Source organism: Scleropages formosus, chromosome 14, assembly GCF_900964775.1.
Source record: "Scleropages formosus chromosome 14, fSclFor1.1, whole genome shotgun sequence".
Classification (NCBI taxonomy): Eukaryota; Metazoa; Chordata; class Actinopteri; order Osteoglossiformes; family Osteoglossidae; genus Scleropages; species Scleropages formosus.
In genome coordinates this window covers 6,251,345-6,276,820 of record NC_041819.1, presented here as the reverse complement: position 1 = coordinate 6,276,820, position 25,476 = coordinate 6,251,345, and the positions used below count along the sequence as shown (strand labels likewise).

Below are 25,476 nucleotides of genomic sequence, written 5' to 3'. Positions count from 1 at the left end.
GTTCATCTTAAGTGAAGGGAAATGTATAACTGACAACTGACAGTGGACAGTGAAATCCACAGAAGGCAGCTAGCACTGAGAAGATGAATTTCAGTAAAAAAAAAAAAAAAAAAAAGGGAAGGGGGCGGGTGAAGAAAAGTTTTAAAAAAAAAATCAAAACATTCAAAAGTAATGAAGGTAACAAATGAGCAAATGTAACAGTGTACAAGTGAAAAAGGTCTGAGTGGGAAGTGCAGTGTAATTTAGGTACTGTAGAAACAGAGTATATGATTCCTACTTTATTCCTACTCTAACTGGTGAAGACAAACTAATCATTTGTGTGTTTATTCAGTAAATGGTAAATTTCTAACATTACTATTTGCTGGTGTTTTGGAATTATTTTTAGGTCTTCATTTATCCAAACTGTTGCAGAAGCTTGGCAATATTTGTAAAAGAGGCAATACTTTTTTCCAAACAATGACATTTTTTTTAAAGCACAAAAAATTTTACAGTAATGTGCCAATGAAAAGAGATGGTTCATCTGTCTTTATAATGACCTTCTTCTCATCATTACTTCCTTTCTCACTGCTTCAAAACAAGACAGGTCATTATAAAATCAAGTTCTTTCCACTGACTTGAAGAATCCTTCAAGCTATGCATCATATCCTCTCATCATTTCTGTCTTTTTTCCATAGTCTTCCTGTCGCCACTAATTAGCTTTTTGCCTGAATCATCTGCATCTTCAACTTAAAATACCTTAAAAGCAAAGTAATAAAGCCAAGAGAAACGTAGTCTTCTGAAGCATAATATTAAAAATGTCATAAAACCATATGCAGTATATGTCGTGGAACTCTGCAGAAATTCTTCATAGTTTAATTTGGAGGTACAGATGAGAATATAAAAATGTTCAAATTAATGTATAAGAACATGTAATGTAGAAATATGTGCAGAAGAGTACACATACTTACATTATCTGGTGGGATTCAAACCTGCACCTTTTTGAGCCACAGCCAGCAGCTCTAATAACTATGTTACCCAGGAACACAATGCCCTCCGAACATTAGAAAATTTTTTCTATAATCACAAATTAAATTCTGGCTATTTTCTGCAGTTCTTCACAGTTGAATGTACTGCTCTTAATTGTTTCCACATATCGTGTCTTCACACACACACACACACATTTTCAGAGCCGCTTGTCCCATACGGGGTCACGGGGGAACCGGAGCCTACCCGGCAACACAGGGCGTAAGGCCGGAGGGGGAGGGGACACACCCAGGACGGGACGCCAGTCCGTCGCAAGGTACCCCAAGCGGGACTCGAACCCCAGACCCACCGGACAGCAGGACTGTGGTCCAACCCACTGCGCCACCGCACCCCCCTCATATCGTGTCTTCAGTATTTTCTAAATGTTAAATTCTTAACATGTGGGCAATATTTAGCCTTTACGTTTGCAAATTCTTATTAAGCTTTAGTAAAGACGCTAAATACCTCCTACAATATTTACATTTATATTTACATTTAATCATTTAGCGGATGCTTTTCTCCAAAGCAATGTACATCTCATAGAAAATACAATTTGTGCATTACATTAGGAGAAAGAGAGGCATACTTGCAGACCTGTGATTCTTAAGTACCGTTAGTTAGTTTGTTTCCACCATATGAACCAATGTTCATCACACGAGTAGCTGCATAAAGCTTTATCCAAATATTGACGGTTCCTGATCACCTTCCTAGGATTTTTTTTTTTTTGGAGATACATATAAACATTTGTAACATAACAGTGACTGAGAAATAAAACTATAGTGACTTCTCTGTCCTTCAGTATCATAGAGAAATATTCACAAATGGTTAAAAATGTATGTAATCACAACATGAGTTCCTTGTCTCAAAGCAGGGTGGTGGGTTAGATTTGGCTCATAGATTTCATCTGGTGTGAGTTTGCCTGTTCTCCCTGTGTCTACATGGGTTTCCTCCCACAATCCAAAAATATGCAGTTGGATGATAGTTACTTAGATGAATTAGTGACACAAAATTGCTAATAAAATAAATGTAAATTTGTAACTATGTGATTTCCTTGTGATGGGCAGGAATCCTGTGCGGAGTGCACCTCTCCTATCAGATAACTGGTTTATAAAAGTGAGGGGGTAATTTTTAAATAGAGAATTAGAAGTGTAAATTAGTTGTATCTTTTCTGCATGTCTTGTAACAGGATTCTTCAAATTATATGCAAATAGAAATGCACATAATAATATAAAGAAACAATATAAATATGTAAACACTGTCTTAGAAAATATTTTAATATTTTATTAAAAATGAGGCAGAAAAAAATACAGTTTTCAGCCAGAAATATCATCTATCACTTAAGGCAAAAACATAAAATATGAGACAAACAGTATAATTTAATATCCTACTTGAAAACGATGAGTGTTTCAAAAGTTGAAGGATTAATAACCTGGGTGGTACATTTGCTTAAATCTACAAATACAGCATTGTAATCCTCCATATTAATGTAATATATGTATATATTTTACCACTTCTTTTCTGAATGCATAAATATAATGAGGGTCAGGGTTAGTGTTTTGTGAAATTATTATAATTAAAATCATTCACTTTCGTTTAAAGTCAATGGGTCACAAGCTTGGCACAATACTATACATACTGCTAGCATATGAAATATCTAACATATAATTACAAACATATTGAACTTATATTATAATACAAAATCCACTGCCCTTTTGTAAATAATACAATGCTGGTCTTTTTTACGCTGAGGCAGTGTTTAGGTTGCTAAAAGGCCTATAATAAAATTATATCAAGCAGCTTATGGTAGAGAAAAGTAAAACTCAGGGTGAGTACATGAGGTACAACAGAGTTGCTCCAACATGATAAAATGGTCTAAATAATTTTTTGAGCCAAAAAAATTACATTATCACATTTCAGAAATTTTTGAGATTTGCAGAAGTGGAATTATGGAACTCTTTAAGTAAAAACCAGAGAGCATGTGAACTTTCTACCATGACAGATAAATAGTATTTGTGTCTGAAGGATTTTTTTTTTTTTTTTTATGTTGTATGTGTGTGCTTGTGTCTACAGAATCACCAATGAAACACAATACCCTCCTCAGTTAAAGACAATGAGTGGCTGTGGCTATGGGTTGAAAAAGTCATAAAGCAACACTCGCGGCATGCAACAGGTGTTCGCAGAAATAAAGTTTAGGAACATCTGAGAAATTAGCTATGATCTGCAGGATATATACTTTCAAGCTAATGGATGTCATTAGACATTAGAAAAAATATAGAAGCAATATTTACACACTTCTAAACTGAATGCACAATCTTTTCAAAAGCCATATTTTTAACTCAAAAAACAGTGAAATCATTTTATTTGTATTTTTTCTTTGTACCTTTTCGTATTTGTTTTACTCACAGCTATTTACATTTTCATTTTACAAAGTTTCATAAATACACTTCAGGCTGGGAAATTTTGACTTTGAACATTTCAACTGATTTCAATGCATAGTCCCTTGACAACCTCTTGATTTCTTTGACTTTTCACTTTGAAAACTCTGCCACAACACAGTCCTCATTGGTTGCTCCTGTCATTCAGTCTATGACACAAACAAAGCTTTGAGTTGACTTTGTTATCACTTGCTACACACAAACATATGCCATTTCTGCGGTCTTATCATCATTCAAAGTTAGTATTTGTTCATTGTAACTGGATCTGTTCAGTTCAATCCTTCCAGAGGCAAACATCTGAAAGAAGTTTGTTTCTATGGTGACATTCACTTGCCACATTTCACAGGTAAGCAAAGTTCAACTATAATATATTTTTTTAAGAAGGCTTAAGAAGGTATTAAAATAATATTGTATTGTCTGTAATCAGTCTCATTTGGAAAGTCACACTTTTCACTGCCACCCTGGATCGCTACAGGGACGTATAGATAGAGCTATACTCTTGTTGTAGAATGCCCATGGGGGAGATTAGTACTGTTCTGAGGGCCACTGAAGGTGTTGAAAGTATGCATGGGCTGCATCCCAGCCAATGAATTGGGGATCATAGTGATTGTGTTTGGAGTCATAAGGGGGATGTCATCTGGGGAGCGGCGTAGGGTGAAGGCGTAGTCAGGTGGGCAGGTGAGCCGTAGGGTGTCCTGAGCCTGCAGGGCCTCACACCCATGCTCATGCTCCATCTGCTTCATCTGCAGGGACATAATCTCCTCATTTTGGATGTGAGCCACATCGTTGGCGGCGTTTGCCTGGGGGCTGGGTCGCCGATTCGACTCATGGCGTCTCTTGTCCTTTTTGTAGTAAAGCGCAGCGAAGGCCAATATGTTGAGGAAGAGCAGCGAGGCACCTACAGCGATGGTGACACTCAGCTCTGTGGAGTAATCACGCTTATTCTCCACTATGATGGTGTTCTCTTCAGGCTCCCCTGACTTTCGCTGGTCGGTCACCTGCTTGGTGTTAGCAGGAGGAACGACTGGGTGGCGTGTAGTGGAGAGCCACGTTTTCCCAGGGAAACGTTTAGTGCACAGGTAGGGGGTGGTATCCTGCGGCGGGATCTTGGTTGTCGTCGACACGTAAGGGAACAGCTCGTTTATGTTGTGCAAGTGGGGCACAAGTTCCAACCAGAAGGCAACCTTGGTAGCTCTATAGTGGTCCCTGACCCTGGGCTTCAGACCAATGTGGAGGTACAGCTGATCCTTAGGATTGTATTTGGACCAGGCCACTTCCTCAAAGCGGTTCGGTTTCGTATGGATGAATTTTGTGTCCTGGGGTACAGGCTGGTTTGGATCACTTAAAGAAAAATACAAAGAAATTTAATGAGGTATGTGATAACAAATAAACAGTACATAATGTCAGTCATCGGTTACAAGACTGTGTTTTGTGTTAGCATCATATCATTAAAAATTCCAAGCAAAAATAGGAGGAAAAAGAACTTAAATAGTGAACTGAAATGCCAATACCAACATCAAATAATTGTAGTTAAGCCAAAATATATGGCTTTTCCTTTTTTCTTTTAGTAGTGCCAGTCTATAAAAGCAACATTACTCAACATTAAGCGCTATCAGCATGCCACATTTCATCCGTGCATTTCTTATATTTTTTCGAGGAAATTTTTTGCCTCTAGGAAACTAGTTTAAACTGCAGATCAGAGAGAGTCTGCACAGTTTATTTATTCATGTATGATGAGCACACATGCATGAACAGATAACACTCCGCAATCCAAATCATTATTAATTACACAAATGTAATAACATTATAATAACTTTTGTTACCACTGTGTGTTTTTGTTCCTCAGTCATGTATTTTCAGTGCATTCAAAACCCATTTTAGGATGAACAGTTGTTCAAAAGTGTATTATTTGTTTGCGTACAATTTTAAGAGAAGAAATTTCCATTTGCTACTTAAATATATGAAAGCGAAAATATATGTGATGAAAAACAGTCTAGTATTTGGAAGAGAGACTGTTTCCAGAAGGGTGAATGTCAAACTACAGATAGAGATGAAGCCAGTTACATTAACATTTACATTTGAACCAGTTTGAAAAAAAAATAGTGCATATTTGCAGCAGGAGACTGAGGAAGCTACAAAAAAAAAAAACACTGCAGTCTTTCAGTGCCTGGGTAACAAAATGTAGAGTCAGGGTATGTACAAAAATTGCATTGCATCCATAAGGCCGGGAGTGAGACAATACTGCACCCCTCTCACTAGCTTCATTTCAGTTCAGATAATAAATTAAGCTGTATTCAGTACAGGTGTAACGTGTATCAATGTCATAACTACAGCAACTGACCTGCATAGCTGGTAAAGTATTTTAGTAACAGGTTGGCTGTGATTATTCATTTTTTTCTCTGTTTTCTTCTCAAAATTATGTGTACTTTCCTGTGGTAACTATTAAAAAGATGAGTCAAAATCCAAGCTTTCATTTCACTTCCCAAATTACTGGTAAGTTCAGTGAGGAGATCAGGTACTTACTCCATTGCTTAGAAAATATATAGAGAATGTCAGTGCCTAACTATTACTGTTTTTTTTTCTCTCAGGTTCATCCTTCCCCGGAAGCGGATCGTAGGAATCATCTGAGCGGCACTCCTACCAAGTAATGTAACATTCATCTTTTCTGACTTCTACCATCTCATCAAGTGCACTAGGTATTACTGGTAACAAGGTCATAATAGCATTGTAACAAAAGTCAAAAGGCAGAAACAGAAATTTTTATGCCTACCCTGTTTTGGCAAAGTTAGTCCAGTAAGTCATGACGACTGCACTTAGCATCACATCATTTTTGGAGAAGTTGCAGTTGAAGAGGTCTGTGGGGCCAATCATCGGGATTCCAAAGACATAAGGAACCTCATCTCCGTGTGCTGAGTCTGCCCAGCTGGGCTTCATGTCACTCTGGCAGTGATGATAGAATGCGTAGAAGTAAGTGGGTGAGCCATACTGAGCGTGCAGATCTGCTGTGGCCACGGCTGGCGCAACCCACTGATGGTCTGTGAAGAGTGCAACTAATGTCTTCCTCCGGGTCTCTGGGTTCTCTTTGTCAGCCCAGTCTGTGTACATGAATTTAATGGTTTCCCGGAGAGTGTCCTTCCCTTCCGGGTAGCCGTACAGGTGATCGACAAAGTCTGACACAGCAAAATCAAAATCGTTGGCGGACACACCATCTTCACTGTCCACAATGCCATCCACGAACTTAAATCCTTCTCCCTGGTTGACGCCCAGCATTATATCGTAATTCAGGAACTCGCCCTGCTCCATCAAGATCTGCGGGTCGTCTGGTATAACATCACCGTCAATGACCGGTCCGAAAGCAATGTGGTACTTTGCAGGAGTGATGTACTGCTCTATGAGTTCTTTGTAGTTCTTGTTCTGGAGGCACTCCACCAAATCTATAGTGTCAAGCATGTTGCAGCCAACCTTCTCTGCCAGCATCTGGGTATATTTGGCAGGCTGGTAGTTCACTGCCCAGCTGGACAGTGCTGTGCCGCTCTGGATGATGGCTTTCTGAAATAGATCTGCAAGAGATGGAGGTGATATTAAAGCACCAGGTATCAGTGGAGCACATTTTAAGATTTTTTTTAACATTTTTTATTAAATGTACCAGCAAGCCACAACTTAAAATGGACTGGAATATACTTGTGTTGTTTCATCTTTACTATATTTTTTGACCAAATATGGAAGATTGCGTGTTAACTACATAAATGGATATAGAGACAGGCAATGACTTGTAGAGGATGCTGAGGGCCAAACAGCTAGTATGCAGAAATTAAATAAAAGGGCAGTCTCTCCTGCAATGAACTGGGTATAATATATACAACTAATGAAAGAAGCGTAACATGAAGAATACATTATAATGACCCCTCACATACATATCTCTATTCCAATTTCATCATAATGAAATTGCTAAGTAGACTTTCATTACATTGAATTTATGTTTAAAATTGACATTCAAACAACCAATGTTTGCTGTTGAATCCAATAAAATAAGAAAAATACATAATACTTGGCATCTAAACGTGAGAGTTGTCAATCTCATAACAATTAGTCACATTTTTAACATAACATTTAACGTAACATTTAACATCTTTATCATTCTGCCAAGTCAATAAAGTTGATACTGAACAGCAGAGCCGTGTCTGTCCGTCTCATTTTAGCTCTATTGTGTATTTGGTTGGAGCAGGTGACTTTGGGAGTCCTTGATTTTGAAATAGAATTATTTGACCTTTAAATTGCTGAATGATATTCTGAGGTGGAAAATGCACTAACGTGTGACATTACAATGGTGACATTATGTTTCATTGTAAAATAGGTCACTCCTTTTCAGATAAAAACAAGCATTTTAACACCACAAAAACAGTCGACTATGTTAACACATTTTACATTTAGTCTAATTTATTTTGTAGGGAAAGGAACTGCATATATAAAAAAATACACAAAGGAAGAGAAGAAAATGTTTGTAATGTAGTCTTGTGATTATTTTTTGGCAAGCATCATATGAGTAATTCTTTCTGAAATTGAAACTTCAAATTAACACCGTACAGGGTCATACAATGGAAAGCCAGGCATATTTTTAAGGTAAAAAAATTAATTTTCTTTAAAAATTGCAAAAAAGCTGTCATAAAATCATTGCACAATATTTTTTTTGCTATATTAATCCAAAAGGTTTTTTTGCTTTTTTTATTCTTACAGTTTAAGAAGTTGGTATGAACTGGAAAGGCAGTCAGGAAAAAGTTAAGAAAAAAAAGAAAAAAACACACACACACACACACATTTACCTTCAGAGTAGTGGGAAAGTGTGAGCAAGCTTACACAAGATGCTCCAGCACCAGACCCAAATATTGTGACCCTTTTGGGATCCCCTTTGAAAGCCTGAATGTTTTCTTTAATCCACCTCAGCGCCTGAATTTGGTCCAGTAGTCCATAGTTACCCTTTGCGGCTTGGTCTCCCGTGCTTAGAAAGCCTGTAGGGAACAATAAACAAACAAATAAATAAATTACTAAAAGCTAGGATTATGCCCAACTATTACATTTTTTGAAGTCCAAGTTTTGACCTCTCAGAAATAAATTGTTCTTCAGGGGCTGTGACACTGGCTGTCAGTAACCTTTGGACATTTGTGTTCAAAATAATTCAACAAAGAAATGCAGCAGTTTTTTTTTTTTTTTAATAATTGTTTGTCTTTCTGTCTGTCAACACTTGAAGTTCATATTAGCTACAAGGACAAACCACTGATGCATATAGCCAGATCCTATCTGATCTTGTTTCACCCCTCTCCCAGAGAGGCCCACAGTGGCAACAGTATACAGCCAGCCTCTGGACAGGTCACATTTTACCGAGAGCCGATGACTGGAAACCTCAACCGATGTGATCAGCAACTTTGGGCCTGCACTACAAATTCACTTCCATAGAGTATCGCTCAACCCTGACAGTTGTACAACCCTTTTTTGTATTAGATATAGCCACACAATCTCCTGTCTGCAATCTCCTACCACTTTAGAATGCTTAAAAGTGGGAATGGGTAGGCAGCCACTGGTACTTGGACCCGCATATGTTTATTTTCCTCTTTCTGTGCAGTTTTTCTGTTTTCCTCTCCTCAGCTGTCAGCTGGTTTACTCCATAGTAAACTATTACTGTTGATTATCACATCCTGTATAGCTTAATTATTCTTGCTAACTGCTCAGCACGCTCTGTTTCTCTCGTAAGAAATGTGCTGTGTAAAAATAAACAGAATTAAACTGAACTGAACTGAGACCAGTCAAACAAGATTAAAGTTCGCATATCAGCCCAGTATGTTTGAGCAGGGGACATTCCAGGGAAAATGCTTGCGAAAACATGGCACAGTAAGAGGTGTGGTGCAGAGGCGCTGACTTTTTGTCTTTACTACTCATTAACTGATTGTTATGAATAATTTAAAAAGTTGTTCTTGATGAACTTCCGTATTCACGCACCTCTTTTTGTTTTTTTTTTTTTAAACAGCATACATAGAGATCACACACACATTTTCAGAACCGCTCATCCCATATGGGGTCGGGGGGAACCAGAGCCAACCCGGCAACACAGGGTGTAAGGCCGGAGGGGGAGGGGACGCACCTAGGACGGTACACCAGTCCGTCATAAGGCACCCCAAGCGGGACTCGAACCCCAGACCCACCGGAGAGCAGGACTGTGGTCCAACCCACTGCGCCACTGCACCCCCTTACATAGAGATCATACAGAGCAATTTATCATTTAAATGTTTAAAAATAGTACAGCCATTCTGATTCTTATTCTTATTCTTCTTCTTCTTCTTCTTCTTCTTCTTATTATTATTATTATTATTATTATTGATATTAAAAAGGATATCCCCATTGCCTTTGAGAAATAATGTGACTGCATATAAATTGAAAATATGACACCCACACTGCTGCGTTGGCATGGCTGCCAGCCCTCAGATTGCAGGGCCCATTGCAGGCCTGTGGATGAGGTCTCCCCAGAGCCGGATGGAGGCGGCCGGGACAAAGCCGACGAGGAGGAATCGTGTCCCATGGCTCTTGTAGGCAATGAATCTAGTTAGTCATGGAGGGATAGAGGGGACAGCTGGCAGGAGATTACAGGTCCCTTGCAGCGGGCTCATTCAGGCATCCGCAAAGTGAACCAGCACAGACATAGATTCCCGGCCTGTGTGGGATCTGCTTGTTGTCTTGGTGTACCAGGGGAATAGCGAGGAACAAAGGGCAGCTTGGAAACTGTGCAATATAGTATACTGTGGTCACCATAATGCCAGTATGTCAGTATAAATGTGCAGACAAACACATGCAATCCTAGTGTACAGTAAAGGTTTATACAGAAATTTACATTATTCATATGGGTCATCGCTATGGCAAGTGTGCACAGAACTAAAAGGAACGGACTCTCCTGTAACAATGTGGGTTGGTCATTATATCGTTCTCAAATAGCAGTATTTGTACTAAGCAGTATCAGCAGTAGTTTAATGAACTACAGATCCCCAGCGACAAATATATATAACAGGACAAGTCAAAAAGTGTCCACAATAGTTTACTTTTGACTAGAGTTTTAATATTGTGGTACTTTTCAACTTAACCTCATAAATACTCCATTTCTTTGGCACTCCATAACATACACAACAGTCATATGTGTCTAAATAGCCTTGATTTGTTGTAATATTGTTAATATATTGTACTTCCTATACTTTAGGACACACACAAAAATGCAATAGATTAAATGTAGTGGCCAATGTTCATTTTTACCATAAGCTGAATCAAATCTTACACAATTTCCTCTTGCTTTGCATAATATCTCCGGCCATTGTCAGTCTCAAAAGAAGCCTTAATCGGCAAAGCATTCTCTTTGCACTAAGACAGACTAATCCTACTCACATCCCAATATTAAATTTGGGATGGCAGGAGCTTCAAGCAAAATGTAGGTTGTCCGTTATACTGCTCAGGCTGCAGTATAAATGAGTCTCTGGCATTCAGGGTGATAGCAGTATTCATGCAGGTTGAAAAGACACTTTCTTTGAATGTTCTGAAAAGGCACCATTCATCTGCACAACCAAACACGATGTAGTATTAAATAAGGATCAGGAGAAGGTTCAACAAGCTCTGTGTAAAACAGATAGATAGATAGATAGATAGATAGATAGATAGATAGATAGATAGATAGATAGATAGATAGCTTTCTGTATTTCCATTGATTCCTTTACCTGAAACTTCTCTCCAGGGCAACTTACAATGGCCTACAATTATGTACCCATTTAAAAACTTTGGTGACTTTTACTGCACTTCAAATTAAAAAAAAATTAAGTGCCTTGCACAAGGATACTACAGTAGGAGGTGGGATTCAAACCTGCAACCTCTGAGCTAAAAGGCAGAAGCTCTAAAAATTGCACTACTTGGTGCCCCATTTAAACAGATGGAACTCCATTCCAACTATGCCATCATAAGCTTATTTGAAAATTCCTTATGTTTTATGAACCACATGAATACATATATAAACAGTTAACATGCATGAATGTGATAATGTAGAACAGGACTTTATTTTCTATTTCACACCTTATTTATGTCAAAATAATGCTTATATAGAGTAACAATATAAATGCAGTACAGTATTATAGTTTCATGCTGTACTATTATTTCAACTTTCATTTTTAAATCTATCATCTTATACTTTTTTGCATCACCTCCAGAATACTGTCTTTTCCACTTACTAGCCATTTTAAACAAGGAATAACTCGAAGGGAATCACAAACAAAATGTTTGCTAGACGCCAAAATGCTGAGCGAGATGAAAACAATGATAAATATTGTGCGGCAGCACGGCCAGCTAGTGTTGTCATACACCAGATGGAGCAGTCGTCGTTTTGACCAGACTTCGGGACTCAAGAATAATATTATGTAATAATGATGTATGGATGAGTGACCCAATGTAAGTAGTGTATCTAGCAGTGTAAGTCACCTTGGTTAATAAGGTGTGTGGGCTAGTAACACTACATAGTATACATTGTAAGTCACTTTGCAAAAAAGTGACTGCTAAGTGAATAAATGTAAATGTAATATTAGATTTACTCAGTTAGCTGATGCTTTTTTCCAAAACAACTTACAATTATTAACCCACTTATACAGCTGAACAATTTTGGGTAAGTACTTTGCTTGAGGGTACTATAAAAGGAGGAGAGACTTGAACTTACAGGTCCAAGGGTAATGGCTCTCACCACTAAACTACCAGCTGTGCTGGTAAGGTAAATGGGATGGCCATTGTAAATCCAGGTGGTCGTAAGTAAAGCCTTAATGGATACATATATTGCTGTATATACACACACTGTCGGAAGCCGGTTGTCAGCAAGGCAGGGTCTAGCCCAGCAGCGCGGGGCTGGGGGAGGGCACACACCCTGGACAGGATGCAAGTCTGCCAAAAGGTATCCCAAGCATGACTTGAACCCCAGACCCACCACACAGCAGGATGCTACCACAGCCCCTTTGCTTTGTACAGAGAAATACAAAATATTATGTAAAGGAAAAGACAATTTTTCACTTAAAAAATTAACATTTTAATGCAACTATACATTTTGATGAATGATATCCTTTTTTCTTCAACATAGATCTAGTGCATGTTTCAGAGATCCTTGTCTTAAAGGCATACGTATGTAATTCATTGCAGCTGACACATCAGTTTCATCATATGTGGCCAGACTGTGGACCTTTTCATTTTTCTTCTAATATCAAGCCTCCATTATGGCAGCCAAGGGGAAAACATGGCTGTCACGTGGATTTGAAGGTGAGGTTATAGCTTGACAAAAACTTCCAATTTGGTCCCTCTCATGTTGTTAAAGAGCAGAGGTGCAGTTCGTCACTGGGGCAGACAGAGGCCCTTGGGATCTTTTCACAAGTTCTTTGCACTGACATTTTGGCTATGATAAAAACACAGGTGAGACCATCACAGCCACTAGGGCCAAGAGAATAGGGCAAGAGGGACATCAAAAAATACTCAACACAAAGAATATTGCTCATCCTTCGGACTGTGTGTTGGTTTATGCCTACTGTAATTTATATGGACCATGTATCATGTATCCCCAGTCATATACTTGCATGCATTTGTGTAAGTTTAAGAAACAAATTCAACATTATGCCATATATCAAATATGAAAACATAACATACATAAATGGTTTCAAGGAAGTATGCGGTTTCTTCAAATTGTATATGATGTTATATCTTCTCAGAGACAGACGAGATTTTTTTTGTTATTTATATATTTTTCTTTTTGTTTCCCAATAATGTATTTGCACTTGGGTGTTTATTCATTATTTTTTGCTCAATGGCACACATGTAAGGTCTCTTGCATCAACAAATTCCAGCAAATAATCAATGCTGATACTTGCAGCTACAATATTTCCTTGTTATTGATGCAGTTATGTTGACATAATCTGATCTAGCAATAATAATTTTGAATTTGGTTAGTATACAATATATTACAGAGCCATCTCTGCTCTCGAGCTGTCACGAGAGCCGGCAGTGGACTGTGGCATTGCCACTGGATTGTGGGCATTGGACTGTTTGACGGGCTGACAGATCTTCCATCCAAAAATGGCTATGTGACAGTGATTGAGAGGAGGGACCCATAGCAGTGAGAATGACACTGACACCAACAGCTGTCAGCGGAAGCTAAAAGATCCACATGAGGACCACGGCAACAGCACCTAGACAGCTGTACAAGCACAGAAGGACCAGTGTTAAACAGTGCACAATTTGATAGCATTTTTTGTTGAAAATATGCACTTTTAAAATTGACCAAGGTCAAGTGGCGTGCATAAAAGAATGCTTAGCAGCTTTCACATTGCTGGGACATAGTGCTCCAATCAAGAATAGTTTTATTTATTTATTTATTTATTTTTTTTGAAAGATTAGTACAAATGAAAAATAGGTATTGTGTAACATTCACATTAACAAGGACTGAGAGAGTTCAGCTAGCTTTAATTTAATGTATTTTTTCCTGTCAGATATACAGTATTTACTTTGGATAGCTAACTTAAGAATGATGAAGGGAAACACAAAAGTTTCTTTAAAAAAGGAAAGGACATATGATTCAGCCATGGCAACATCAAGTGGGGGAAATTAACAAAACTTGATGACATCTGAGTTTTACTGTGAGAAGTGAATGTTTCACATGACCACAGTGTCCCTGTGCACATGGACTGGTAGGTCATAGACCACCTCTCTGCCAAACTACTGTAATATAATGTATGAGTGCAAACCCACACACACACATTTTCAGAACCGCTTGTCCCATACGGGGTCGCGGGGAACCGGAGCCTACCCAGCAACACAGGGCGTAAGGCCGGAGGGGGAGGGGACACACCCAGGACGGGACACCAGTCCGTCGCAAGGCACCCCAAGCGGGACCCGAACCCCAGACCCACCGGAGAGCAGGACTGTGGTCCAACCCACTGCGCCACCGCACCCCATTGAGTGCAAACCATAGGTTACGAATCACTTCTAAGAGAGTTACCCTTGCCATGATGATGAAGCACCGGTTTTTAAGTATTTCCCTTCACTTGGTGAAGCATGTTTTTTTCTGTTCTATTTGTTGCTCTATCTGTTTTTTTAAAACTGTTTATAATAAACGGACCACTAACAGAAACAGCATGAGAAATCCTATTTCTGTTTTGATATCTACCCATTTAATTACTCTGAACTTTTATTATTAAAAGGCTGTGTACTCTAATATTGCTAACTAAAAGTTGAGGAATGTTTGCAAAAGTCATTTGGTGCTTTGTAAAAGTATTCAGATCCTTGACCAATTAACTAATTTTACTCAGTCTTGAATGAAATTATTGAAATTCCCTTTTCTGTGGTATTTCCTTTCAAAACTCCAGAACACTAAATTATTTTGAAGTAACACTGTTTTCACATTAGAAAATAATTTTAAGAAAAATGTAAACTGCTGTTTGCATACATATTAAATGCCTTTAGTACATCAGTTAAAACATCAGCAAAATGAATCAATGTAAATGTATGTAAATGTAGGTGAAACACAATTGCCTTTCATTTTTGCACAGCACTACATTAACTTGCTTGAATGTTTAAATATACTGTATATTGCTATGGCCCACTGTTTAATGCTACAAAAACATTAGAAGTGTTTAGAGGAATAATGACAATGAATTTGTCATAAAGATCAGGTTACATTGTTCAATCATGGTATATATGTATTATTTTCAGTGAGATATACTGTACATAGCACAGAGAAATCAGAACGTCCCAAGTATTCAAAAGTTGTGTTTGATTTGTTAGTGATATAAGCAACTCTGTCACTCATATCCGTGATAACAGCTCTGCACATATTGATGAATCACAGCATGAAGCATGAAGAGCCAAGACAAAGTTGGGTTTTTGCAACCTTCACCCAAACTGCATGAATTGCATTACTGTAAAAATTTACGATAAAGGTTATTTGAAACCAGAGGCTATGATGTAAAAATTTCACTGTGCTTTGCAAAGTCCTTGGCAATGTTTTTATGTTTTTGAAAGAAGACACTAGAGTGTGATATTCAACATACACAGGACAAGATGTTAAACCCCATGTGTATTTCATAACAGCTGTACACAAGGACCCAGTCCAATCATGAAGCCACAGAGAAAAAACATCATTGTCATATCATTGCCATGATATACTAAACACACAATAGTAGCATGAAAAATGAAAAAAGAACTAAAAAAACTAATTCTTCCATTTAAAAAATCAGAAAATATCTATCAAAATTAACTAAAGAGTTACAGAATGCTTGCACTCCATCAAATGTGCCATTCATTTTACTGTAGCACTGTACCTCTAATTACAGATATTCTTGTGAGAAGCCTTGAAATACCTTTATGGAAAGCAAAAATTAATTTTATTCATTCAACCCTTTAAATGTAAGATGTAAAGGTTGTAAATGGACAAAATCTTTTCACTTTAACCTCAAAAAGGACTGTCTCCAAATGCACCTTAATGAAAGGAAATGACAACAATACCCTTGTATATATGTGTGGTGGGTGTTTATAATGTCCTTGTGCAGTTTGAAGTTTTAAAAAAAATCACTTTTGCATAAGATTTAATCTGTAAAATGCAAAAGAGAAGGAATATCTTCAAAATTTAAGTAAAACTGTTATCTTCAATTGAAGAAATAGCAGTTGTCTAGCCAGCTGTGCTGAAGTCTGTATCAACTGCCACATTTGTCTGAATTAGATTTTTTTCCCTGTTGGGTTAAAACTGAAATTTACTTAACAAAGCCTCCCTCTGTAAAGAATCTTCATCCTAGAACAACAAATGTGATCGTTGCCATAACTCAAAAACAACTGCAGAACATGTTTGGGGAACTTGAAAATCATGCTGTGCTTTGTATCTGCAATGATGGTGGATGTGTTCAAAGTTACCGTTTCAACTATTACATATGCTAAAGCTTTTACAGACTGTTTAAACCTCATATAAAGAAGTGGAAGTTATTGTACCTGCACGAAGACCTCATAAACACCCGCTATATGAAGTGTTTCTGACAGGCAATATCATGACCTGTGGTTTACAGTTCAACTAGCGACCACAAGAATGCAGCCAGTCCAGCAGATGCATTGAAGCGTAGTGACCACACTGACCTCCCAGTGGTTAATTTTCAGTGATGAGTGCATCTAGTCCTGTAGCCTGCAAACGAAATCAACCATGTGTGTACTGCAGGCAAAAGACATCAGCTATCACTGCCTACCGCACTATTTATTTAACAGCTCCAGAAGTCAGGCATTAGGAACACCCCAATGTGGAAGATAAGTTGTGGAAAGAACGGGTGAGTAGATCATGTGCACATAGATTTGAAGCTGTTGCCAATGAAGGGGAAACAGCCAATGACAATTAATTTTCTTTAAATTTTACAGACAAACAAATAAAAACTTCTCCAACGGATTTGACTTATAGGGTATCGATCGCTGTTTTTCTACATTCTTCAGTCCAACTGCGATTAATTAGAAACAAAAATTACCACATGAAAAACTGAGGTACGAATCCACAGATACTTTATTATCGTCAAGTGGGCTGCTATTTAAATTCTGTGGAATGAGTGGTCTCTGAACTGATGTAATTGTGCAATTTGTATTCAGCCCACCAGTTGGTGTGAAAGAGGACAAAACTGCATTTCTGGCTGCCTTTTGGAAAATAACCAGTACAGCACTTGTGCTTCAATAAATACAAACTGCTTGACTGATTGAGATACATGAGAGCAAGTGACCCAGCGGTTCCAAAATTTCCACCCACCAACAAATTATTGTACATATTCTACCATGGGAAATTATGCAAATACCATTTTAACGCTATCCTCAAAAACGTTATATGCAGAGATTAATGATTGGTGACACTCTTAAGACACTGAAATTTGAAAGTTAAATTGAAGGAAAGCTATTTGACTGAATACAGGGTGTAGTATGGAGATCAAATCCCACAACAGTTACTGAAATATTGTGGCGCACAGCGCCGTGGGTTCAGATGGGGCGAAGAAGGACACGGAGGCAGCATTCATAACGAACAATTTATTCGAACACCGGCACAAGGGAAAATGATACTCTTGGTCTGAGAACCCTGTTTCCTCTAGGACCTGCACTTAAGCCAGCCTGCCTAGCGCCCCCAGGCTCTCTTCAACACACTGGGAGACATGGTCACCCCATCATTTTTCCCATAAGTGCCCACAGTGGTTACACACACATTTAACATTATTTCCCATAATGCAACTATTTACATTGAACCGGTAACGTAGGTCGTTATAATATAATGAGCTCAACTCAGAAACCACAATGTTCACAGTCACTGTTTTCTTAATACCTCCTATAACTGAAACCAAAACATCTAAAGCCAGTCTTTAATTAAACTCCAATGGCTTGAAAACAGAATATTTGCAGATAGCATTTAGTCAACACCTTTCATGACTGAAACCATAACATTTAGTCAGTGTACAGTTAACACGTCCTGTAGTTGACACCAAAACATTTACAGCCAGCTTTTAATTAGCACCCCTATAACCGAAATAGAAACATTAACTGTGTTTGGTCACTAACTCCTAGCTTAAAAAGAACAGCACTCGCAGAAAGCTTTTAGATAAAACTTACTAGGGATAGGAAAAACATAGGACTTTGAACTGTGGTGCTGGAAGAAATGTTTATGGGTGCCACATATATCCAGGTAAACAAAAAGAGGGATTGTGGAGCAAAGCAAGCCAGAACTTTTGCTGTAAGCCCACATAATGTTGAGATTATAATACTTGGAACAATTTTAAGATACTTAGAACTACTGACCTATTCATACAGCTGGGTAATTTTTACAGGAGCAATTGCAGGGTAAGTACCTTCATCCAGGGTACTACAGCGGGTGGTGAGATTCAACCCACACACCTTAAGATCCGAAGGAAGCAGCTCAAACCACTACAATACCTGCTGCCCACACATGAAATCTTGTGGAGTTTTTTATCATTTTGGAACAACTGTAATCCTTAGGTAGGAAAGAAGAAAAAAGAAGAGGATAACAAGTAACCGGATTGATGGATTCGGTCTCAACCGCATAGTGGACAATCCCCTGTTCATCTTAAGAACACAAGTACAACATTGACTCAAAGACATTTAACAACAGTTACCCACCCTCCAAATTTAACCCCTCCATATGACCAAAACCGCAACGTTTACAGCTAGTGTTTTGTTAACGTCTTCTGTGGGGAATCCACACTTACAGCTGATGTTGTTTAGTTAGGTTACCACGTGTGGCCTGACAGCTGTAACTCAGCCAGGTTAAATGTCCTTGGCTTTGCAAGACCAGCTCAGCATGTCTTGTTCACGGTATTTACACTTAATCTGGATTTTTATTCCATATTAAGAAACTTCTGCAGAATGCTAGGTGGTATGGACCTTGAATTTTTTCCATCAGATTGGTTCTCCAGGCCAGATGCCATCTGGACCTGAATCTATTTGTTGGAAAGCCTATAATCTCTCCAGTGCATCTGTTTCATTTATGTGGCTTTGCTCAAACTCTAGATGTGTCAGGTAAATATTCTGTAGCCAGACTGTTTTTTTTTTTTTTTTTTTTTTTTTTTGCCAGATAAACTTAGTAAAGCATATATTTTTTAGCTACTTTTGCTGACTTACTATTTGATATTATGACACATAGCACCAGATTAGGAAGGACCTCCACAGCAGATTCAGCAGTGGTGCAATAGATTAAAATTACATGCATGCAAGTAAGGCATATGCTCAATGAATGTGACTAACAAGATTTGTGAACTGAAGTAGAAAGTAGTAATTCTTAGCTATTCTAATGTTACTCACATAATGCCAGCTTGTTGCTTGTGTTGCAAAGCTTACCTTATCAAGTAAAATTATGCACGTTGAAGCTAACATTTGTAATTCAATATATACCTAAAATGCACCAGAAATAATTTACATAGAAGATGTATTTTTATACACTAACTGCAAATTAAACCAAGCCAAACACATTTTTGTTGAAAAAATAATAAGCATGCGAAACTGACTTGAACCTTTTTGCTGATATCTATATACTTACATACGACTCAATTCTAGTAAGGTTACTATTTATAAAACAGAACTTTATTTTTCTTCTGAAAAAATGGCCTGCAGCTGTCAAATGAATAGAAGTGTAATTTAAAAACCTGACATACTATTTCTGTATACAGCCCTAACAATATATGCATTTCTCCTATTTGTCAAAACCTTTGCACAGAAAATGGCAAGAGCAGATGTTCCACTCCTTTATTGCTACATTCTGGGTAAAAATAAACTTGCATTTAATGTATGATTAAGCATCATTCTATCAGGGTGCTGTCCCTGGGTTCTGGGTCTTCCTGCTGTTAGGCCGCCACACATCATGAATACATCATCAGCTGTGTGTTGTTTAAAATATGAGCTCTGGGCTTCCTTTACACAGAAGCTGCCTCTTAAGAAAGCAAGTAAGCGAATTACCAGCTCCATCACCAGCAAGGGGGTTGTGAGCCATCTGTCATAGCTACCTTAATGATCTCTGCCTTATTTCACAGGTCGCATAAAATCAATGCCCCCGTGTCACCCTTCTACCAGCATCAGCTATCCTCAGCCAGCAAAACATTGCACTGCTATAGTTGATGGGTCCAACCAGGAAAGGGCTGTTTCCGACTCAAAACCAAGGACAGGGCCAGAAAAGATTGCATAGAACCCTTCAATTTTGGTATTGACGGAAATATTAGCACTACACTCATGAGACGTGCAAACCACATTGCGCTGAGCTGTCACCACATCACCAGTGTGTTCTCACTCTGATACAATTTATTGTAAGCAGGCAATCTGTCAGTTAGCAGGGAGTCATTGTAGGGCATTTTTTTTATACTAGATTGAACAAATTAAACATTTTTAAGAGGAAAGATCAGTGAACAAAAGTTCTCTTAACTTCTAGACATACAGGAGGATTTTTCCAACACGGTTTCTGTTTTCTGTTAGGTGCAGGAACAGATAACTAGCTCTGCGCTCAAATACCACCATAAAACAAACTCCTCTAGTCTCATCATTTTGTCTTTTCTCACCTTCTTCAACAAAATCTAAGAAGCTTCATTGTTAACCTTTTATTTAATTGTTTAATCTTTTTTTATGTAACGTTTAATCATTTTATGAGAATTACAGTGATGACAGTGGTTTTCTTGTCATTATCATCGCAATCATCATTATCATCACCATGTGTGATAGATGTGAAATATTTAACACTGTAAATGTAAGAAAAAAGAGAGAGGGGATGTGTGCTAAAGTGGAGTGCACATGAATGCAGCTTGCTTGGGTAAATAACATATGCCACTCCAAGTCAGTATTACAGTACATCTTTTAAATAAGGTTCCAAAGTATTAAAGATCAACTCCAGGTGACGACAAAGACTTCAGCAGGGTAAGAAGCTGCACAGCAACCAAACTAGCTAACACACAAACACAGTCCGGGACCACTTGGCCCACGGCAAACCAGAGCAAGGGGACACACTCAAGACTGGACACCAGTCCACTGCACGACACCCCAAGCAGGACTTGAACTTGAACCCCAGACCCACCACACAACAGGACCTGGCAAAGCCTGCTGCACCACCCTTAATGCACAAAGAAAAGCTGCAAAAATCATTATTGTCATCATTTATCCAAACTTTTCACACAAACAAGTCACCTCGAAAAGTGAATGCAGTGATTACATGTGTTTTGAAAGTTATCAGATTTCAGTTTACATGCCTCAGCTGCTTTCCTTCATGTTACAATGATGAACATGATGATGAATATGTGAGCCCTATCAATATGGTTTGAAAGCTGTAATCATATATGCTAGGCCTACACAGTTCATCACAATTTTTAATTGCACAGCAATTTATTACTCTTCAATTTTTTAAGATTCTTCTAAGGTCCATCATTCCCTTTTCAAGATATTTAACATTAAAAAAAGGTCCAGGTTCAGCTTTCTTACTATGTATTGTGTAGTGAAACTGAGCTTAAGTTCTTTGAAAACCGTTTTGTTAACAATGTACACCTTAAACTTAAGAAAATGTCATCTTGGCCTAGATACATTTTAAATTGATTGAGTTCTTGTAGTTTAAATGGGGTGAGGGTTGTAATGGCATGAACATTTAAATTCATGTTGTAATACCTATCAATTTTTGTAAAGTTAAACTGACCAGATTTAAAAAAAGAACCTACAAATATTTAGCTATGAAATACGCAATGCAAAGAACCCAACGCTTTCACATAGAGCCTGTTTGGCTCCACTGTTTCACAGTGTGTCCATTAAAGATAACAAAGGGTTCCAGAGATAAATCAGTCTAGTTAGCAGCCTGCTATCTCAATCCTACAGTGGCTAAGAGGAGTGCAATGCTCTTTTCACGTGTAATGGAAATTAATTAACAAAGGCGAGACAATGTAGAAAACTCATGATATGACATATTTCAGAGAAGAGAATATGATCTATATCACAATGCTCTATTTAAAATCCGTTTATCAAGAATGAAAAGAAAAAACATTGTCTATATTTCTAATTATTACTAATGAAATATTATATTTCATGTTAGAGGATCGCCGCTGTACTTCATTGTGATTACGGGAAGTTTATTTGTTGCTAACATTCATGCTCAGATCAATCCTTTAAAGAGCCACTCCTGCAAGTAACGTAAAGGTGTATATGTGTCTAAAAAAAAAAAGAAAAAACTACTAGGATGGTGAGAAGGAACTGGCAATATTTTGGAAAAAGTTTTATGCAGCTACTTGTGTGATGAAGGTCGGTGCGTATGGTGAAGGAAACAAACTAACTGTACTTAAGAATCACATGTCTGCAGCTATGTCTCTCTTTCTCCTAATGTAATGCACAAATTGTATTTTCTATGAGATGTACATTGCTTTGGAGAAAAGCGTCTGCTAAATGAATAAATGTGAATGCAAATGTAAATGTTATGAAATAGATGAAAAAGTAGACATGAGGTATATCCAGAGCCACACAGGTGTTATACATACATTGAGAACAACTAAGGAAATATGAACTGAATAATGCAAATTGCACAACATAATCCAAAAACTAAATGACCAACGTAGTATGTCAATCATTGAATATTACTCATTATCATTTCGTTAGCTTCACCTCCTGCGTGCTGCTCTTTCATGAATTTGCTCAAGAGAAAACACATTTACCAATGATTTTCATTTTAAACCTCAATCTTAATGATGCAATTAAAAAAGAAAAATAAGGTTTATATAGGAAATCTTTAAAAGAAATCTGAATTTCATGCCACTAATATGTGGCCAAAGATAACCTGCAAAACCCAAAGATACACTGTAGTATGCTCTGTCAAGATTATTGCTTTTTTCATGAAAAGGAAATCTTTGCACTTTAAAAACTGGGGGGTAGTGGTGTTATGCATATCAAATACTCAGATCCATATGCTGTAAATGTGGAGCACTGATCAGACACTATAAAGGATACGCCAAGGAGCCTGCATCTTTTACAACTTAAGAAATTGGGTTTCCAGGGAGCAGAGATGCCTCACATTTAACAAGCACATACTGTATTCCAGAACACCTTTCCCCCTCAGCTTCTAAAACTAAATATAGAGAGTGGTGGAGACAAACTTGCCCTGTAACGAACGGCAAGCTTTAAGACATTTGGTGAGTGAGAACACAGACTGTTTTTTCATACCCTAAGCAATATTTGGTTAGCACTATGAAAGTGGTGTAACTATTTTCTTTGTGTGGTATTGTTAGAAATATTTCAGAATAAATAAAACAAACTGCAGGATTTCAGGAGACAAGTATTGTTGTAAAAGAGGTGAAAATTTGTCTTTCATCACTGATAAAGATAAACCATCCATGGACGATTGAAGAGAAGTCTGGGTTTCGGGGAGAAAGTGCTTTAGTTCCTTAGCACTGCTCCTCCATAAAGTAAAGTATTTTAAATTATAACTGCAGGTCACATATTTAGTCATAAAAGCAGACATATTATATAGTCATTCGGAATGCATTTAGAGATTGAAATTAATTACTCACTAATCGAACATTAACGTATGTGTTAAACTGCAGTATCCCTGTTCTACAATGGCTCTTAAGTAGGTGTGTCATTTAACAAAGAAATGTAACTTCTATGGAAGGACATTTCCTACTTTCTTACATTTCATGTTTCCAGAGATTAACACTGAATACAAAATTATAGGAGGTCTGCTGTGCAAATGTTGCTTCTGGCTCCTTTCAGTAAACTGTACATTTAGCTTCTAAAGGCTTCACATTACACTCCAAGGACTGAATTATAGAAACAGTGGAGTCATGAATCTGTGACTCATACTCTCAAAAAGGAATTAATTTGTAAGCACTTAAGGATAGAAAACTTAATTTTAAATCCTTTTAGGATTCAAGGCAGAATTTTAAAAAACCGATCAAGCAAGATCATTCATCAACAAGAGATCCAAAAGCTGGAAGATGAGGCACTTACCCAGAACTCCTAACCTGTAGTTGATTGTGACCACAATAACGTTGCCGTAGCTTGCCAGGACACTGCCGTCAATCATGTTCCCAGTACCTTCCATATAAGATCCACCATGAATGTAGACCATGACTGGCTTCAAGCCATTCTCATCATGAATGTCTGCAAAGAAAATCACAAATTATTATAATTTCCTTTCATAACGACACTTTAATAATGATCTAACTCAGTGTATGAATCTCTTGACATGGATTCAGAACTACTGAGTGATTCGTACAATATATGTATACACAACGATAATTTATGAATGAAACTGTTGTAGTGAAAGAGCATATTGGAACAATTATCGACTCTTTCAATTTACAGGTCCATACATCAGTGCTCAGCTAAAAATGTGACCGCAAAAGATAGATGACCTCTCATCACCAGCGAATTCATGCGTGCATTCAAAAGGTAAACATACTTAGAATGCAGTATTCCCACTAGGTTTAAAATGTGGGCACTGTTGTTAAGATCTAAAGAACAGTAAATTACAAAAATAAATGCAATACACATCGGGTGGTTTGCTCTTGAAAAACCTTTTTTATGCATAATACAGAACATTCATGTCCATGACACGGTTTTCTGCAGTGTTGGGCCGTTGCATCTGGTATTGTGTGCCAGCTGAAAACTGCATGTTTGCTCGGGACCCAGAACGGGGTGAAGATGATGCTGCATCAATAATGCTCGAGGCTGTTTCAAAGGAGGAGATCCTGGTTCATTTTAGGCAGCTACTTTGGGCAGAAGACATAGTCTTCTCCAGACAACTCTATCTGCAAAAAAGGCAACACTAATCCCCTGCCCCAAACAAAAATGGGTTGTGACTGGCTATTTATCTTTGCCAAATTTTGAGTGAGGAGAACCGGAGAGGGTTGAGCATAAAACATTATGCCGTTATTCACTTGACTGATACCTCAAAAAATTATAAAAAATCAATGTCTACAAAAAAGCGTCATTACACTCTAGCATTAGCTCCAGCTCTAAAGCAAAGTTTCCTTTTTCAAATCCAGGTAATGGATGCTACTGTGAAGGCCTGTGACACAGTGTAGGGTACTCGGTTTTATAACATAGTCATCCATGTAGAGATCTGCTCTTAGCTGATTCTCAGTTCAGAGAACCAGTACACTTCATTACTAGCAGAGAGAGACCACAACTCGCAAGTTGTTGGAACAGCTCTTAGACCAAAAGGCATGATGCTGACAAGCTCCATCCATCATCAACAACCAATTGTTCCAAGCAGGGTCGCGGCAAGAAAGAGCCTACCCCAGCAACACAGGGTGCAACGCTGAAGGGGGAGGGAACACACCCAGGATGGGACACCAGCCCATCACAAGACAACCCAAGCAGGACTTGGACCCTAAACCCACCACACAGCAGGTACTGGCTGAACCCTTCACACCACCATTCCTCCAGTGACAAACTAATGTCTGTAAATCTGTAAAGTCCATTTGGTGATAAAAATCATCTTTGTAATGATCCTGATTAT

At 38.0% G+C, this 25,476-nt stretch overlaps 1 protein-coding gene across 14 annotated transcripts in view; it reads right to left on the bottom strand.

Moving 5' to 3' along the window:
- Window positions 1-3,928: 3,928 nt before the first annotated feature.
- Window positions 3,929-25,476, bottom strand: part of LOC108920485 (neuroligin-4, X-linked-like) — a 28,078-nt gene continuing 6,530 nt past the window's right edge. For 11 of the 14 annotated variants that reach the window (XM_029257969.1, XM_029257974.1, XM_029257976.1 and 8 more), the window contains 4 exons: window positions 23,961-24,113; window positions 8,258-8,443; window positions 6,208-6,997; window positions 3,929-4,778 (listed from right to left, as the gene is read on the bottom strand). In XM_029257969.1, coding sequence (XP_029113802.1) covers window positions 3,929-4,778; window positions 6,208-6,997; window positions 8,258-8,443; window positions 23,961-24,113 — 1,979 coding nt within the window. Of the gene's footprint in view, window positions 4,779-6,207; window positions 6,998-8,251; window positions 8,444-23,960; window positions 24,114-25,476 lie in introns of all 14 variants that reach the window. The other 3 variants (XM_029257979.1, XM_029257980.1, XM_029257982.1) reach the window with 1 other exon arrangement.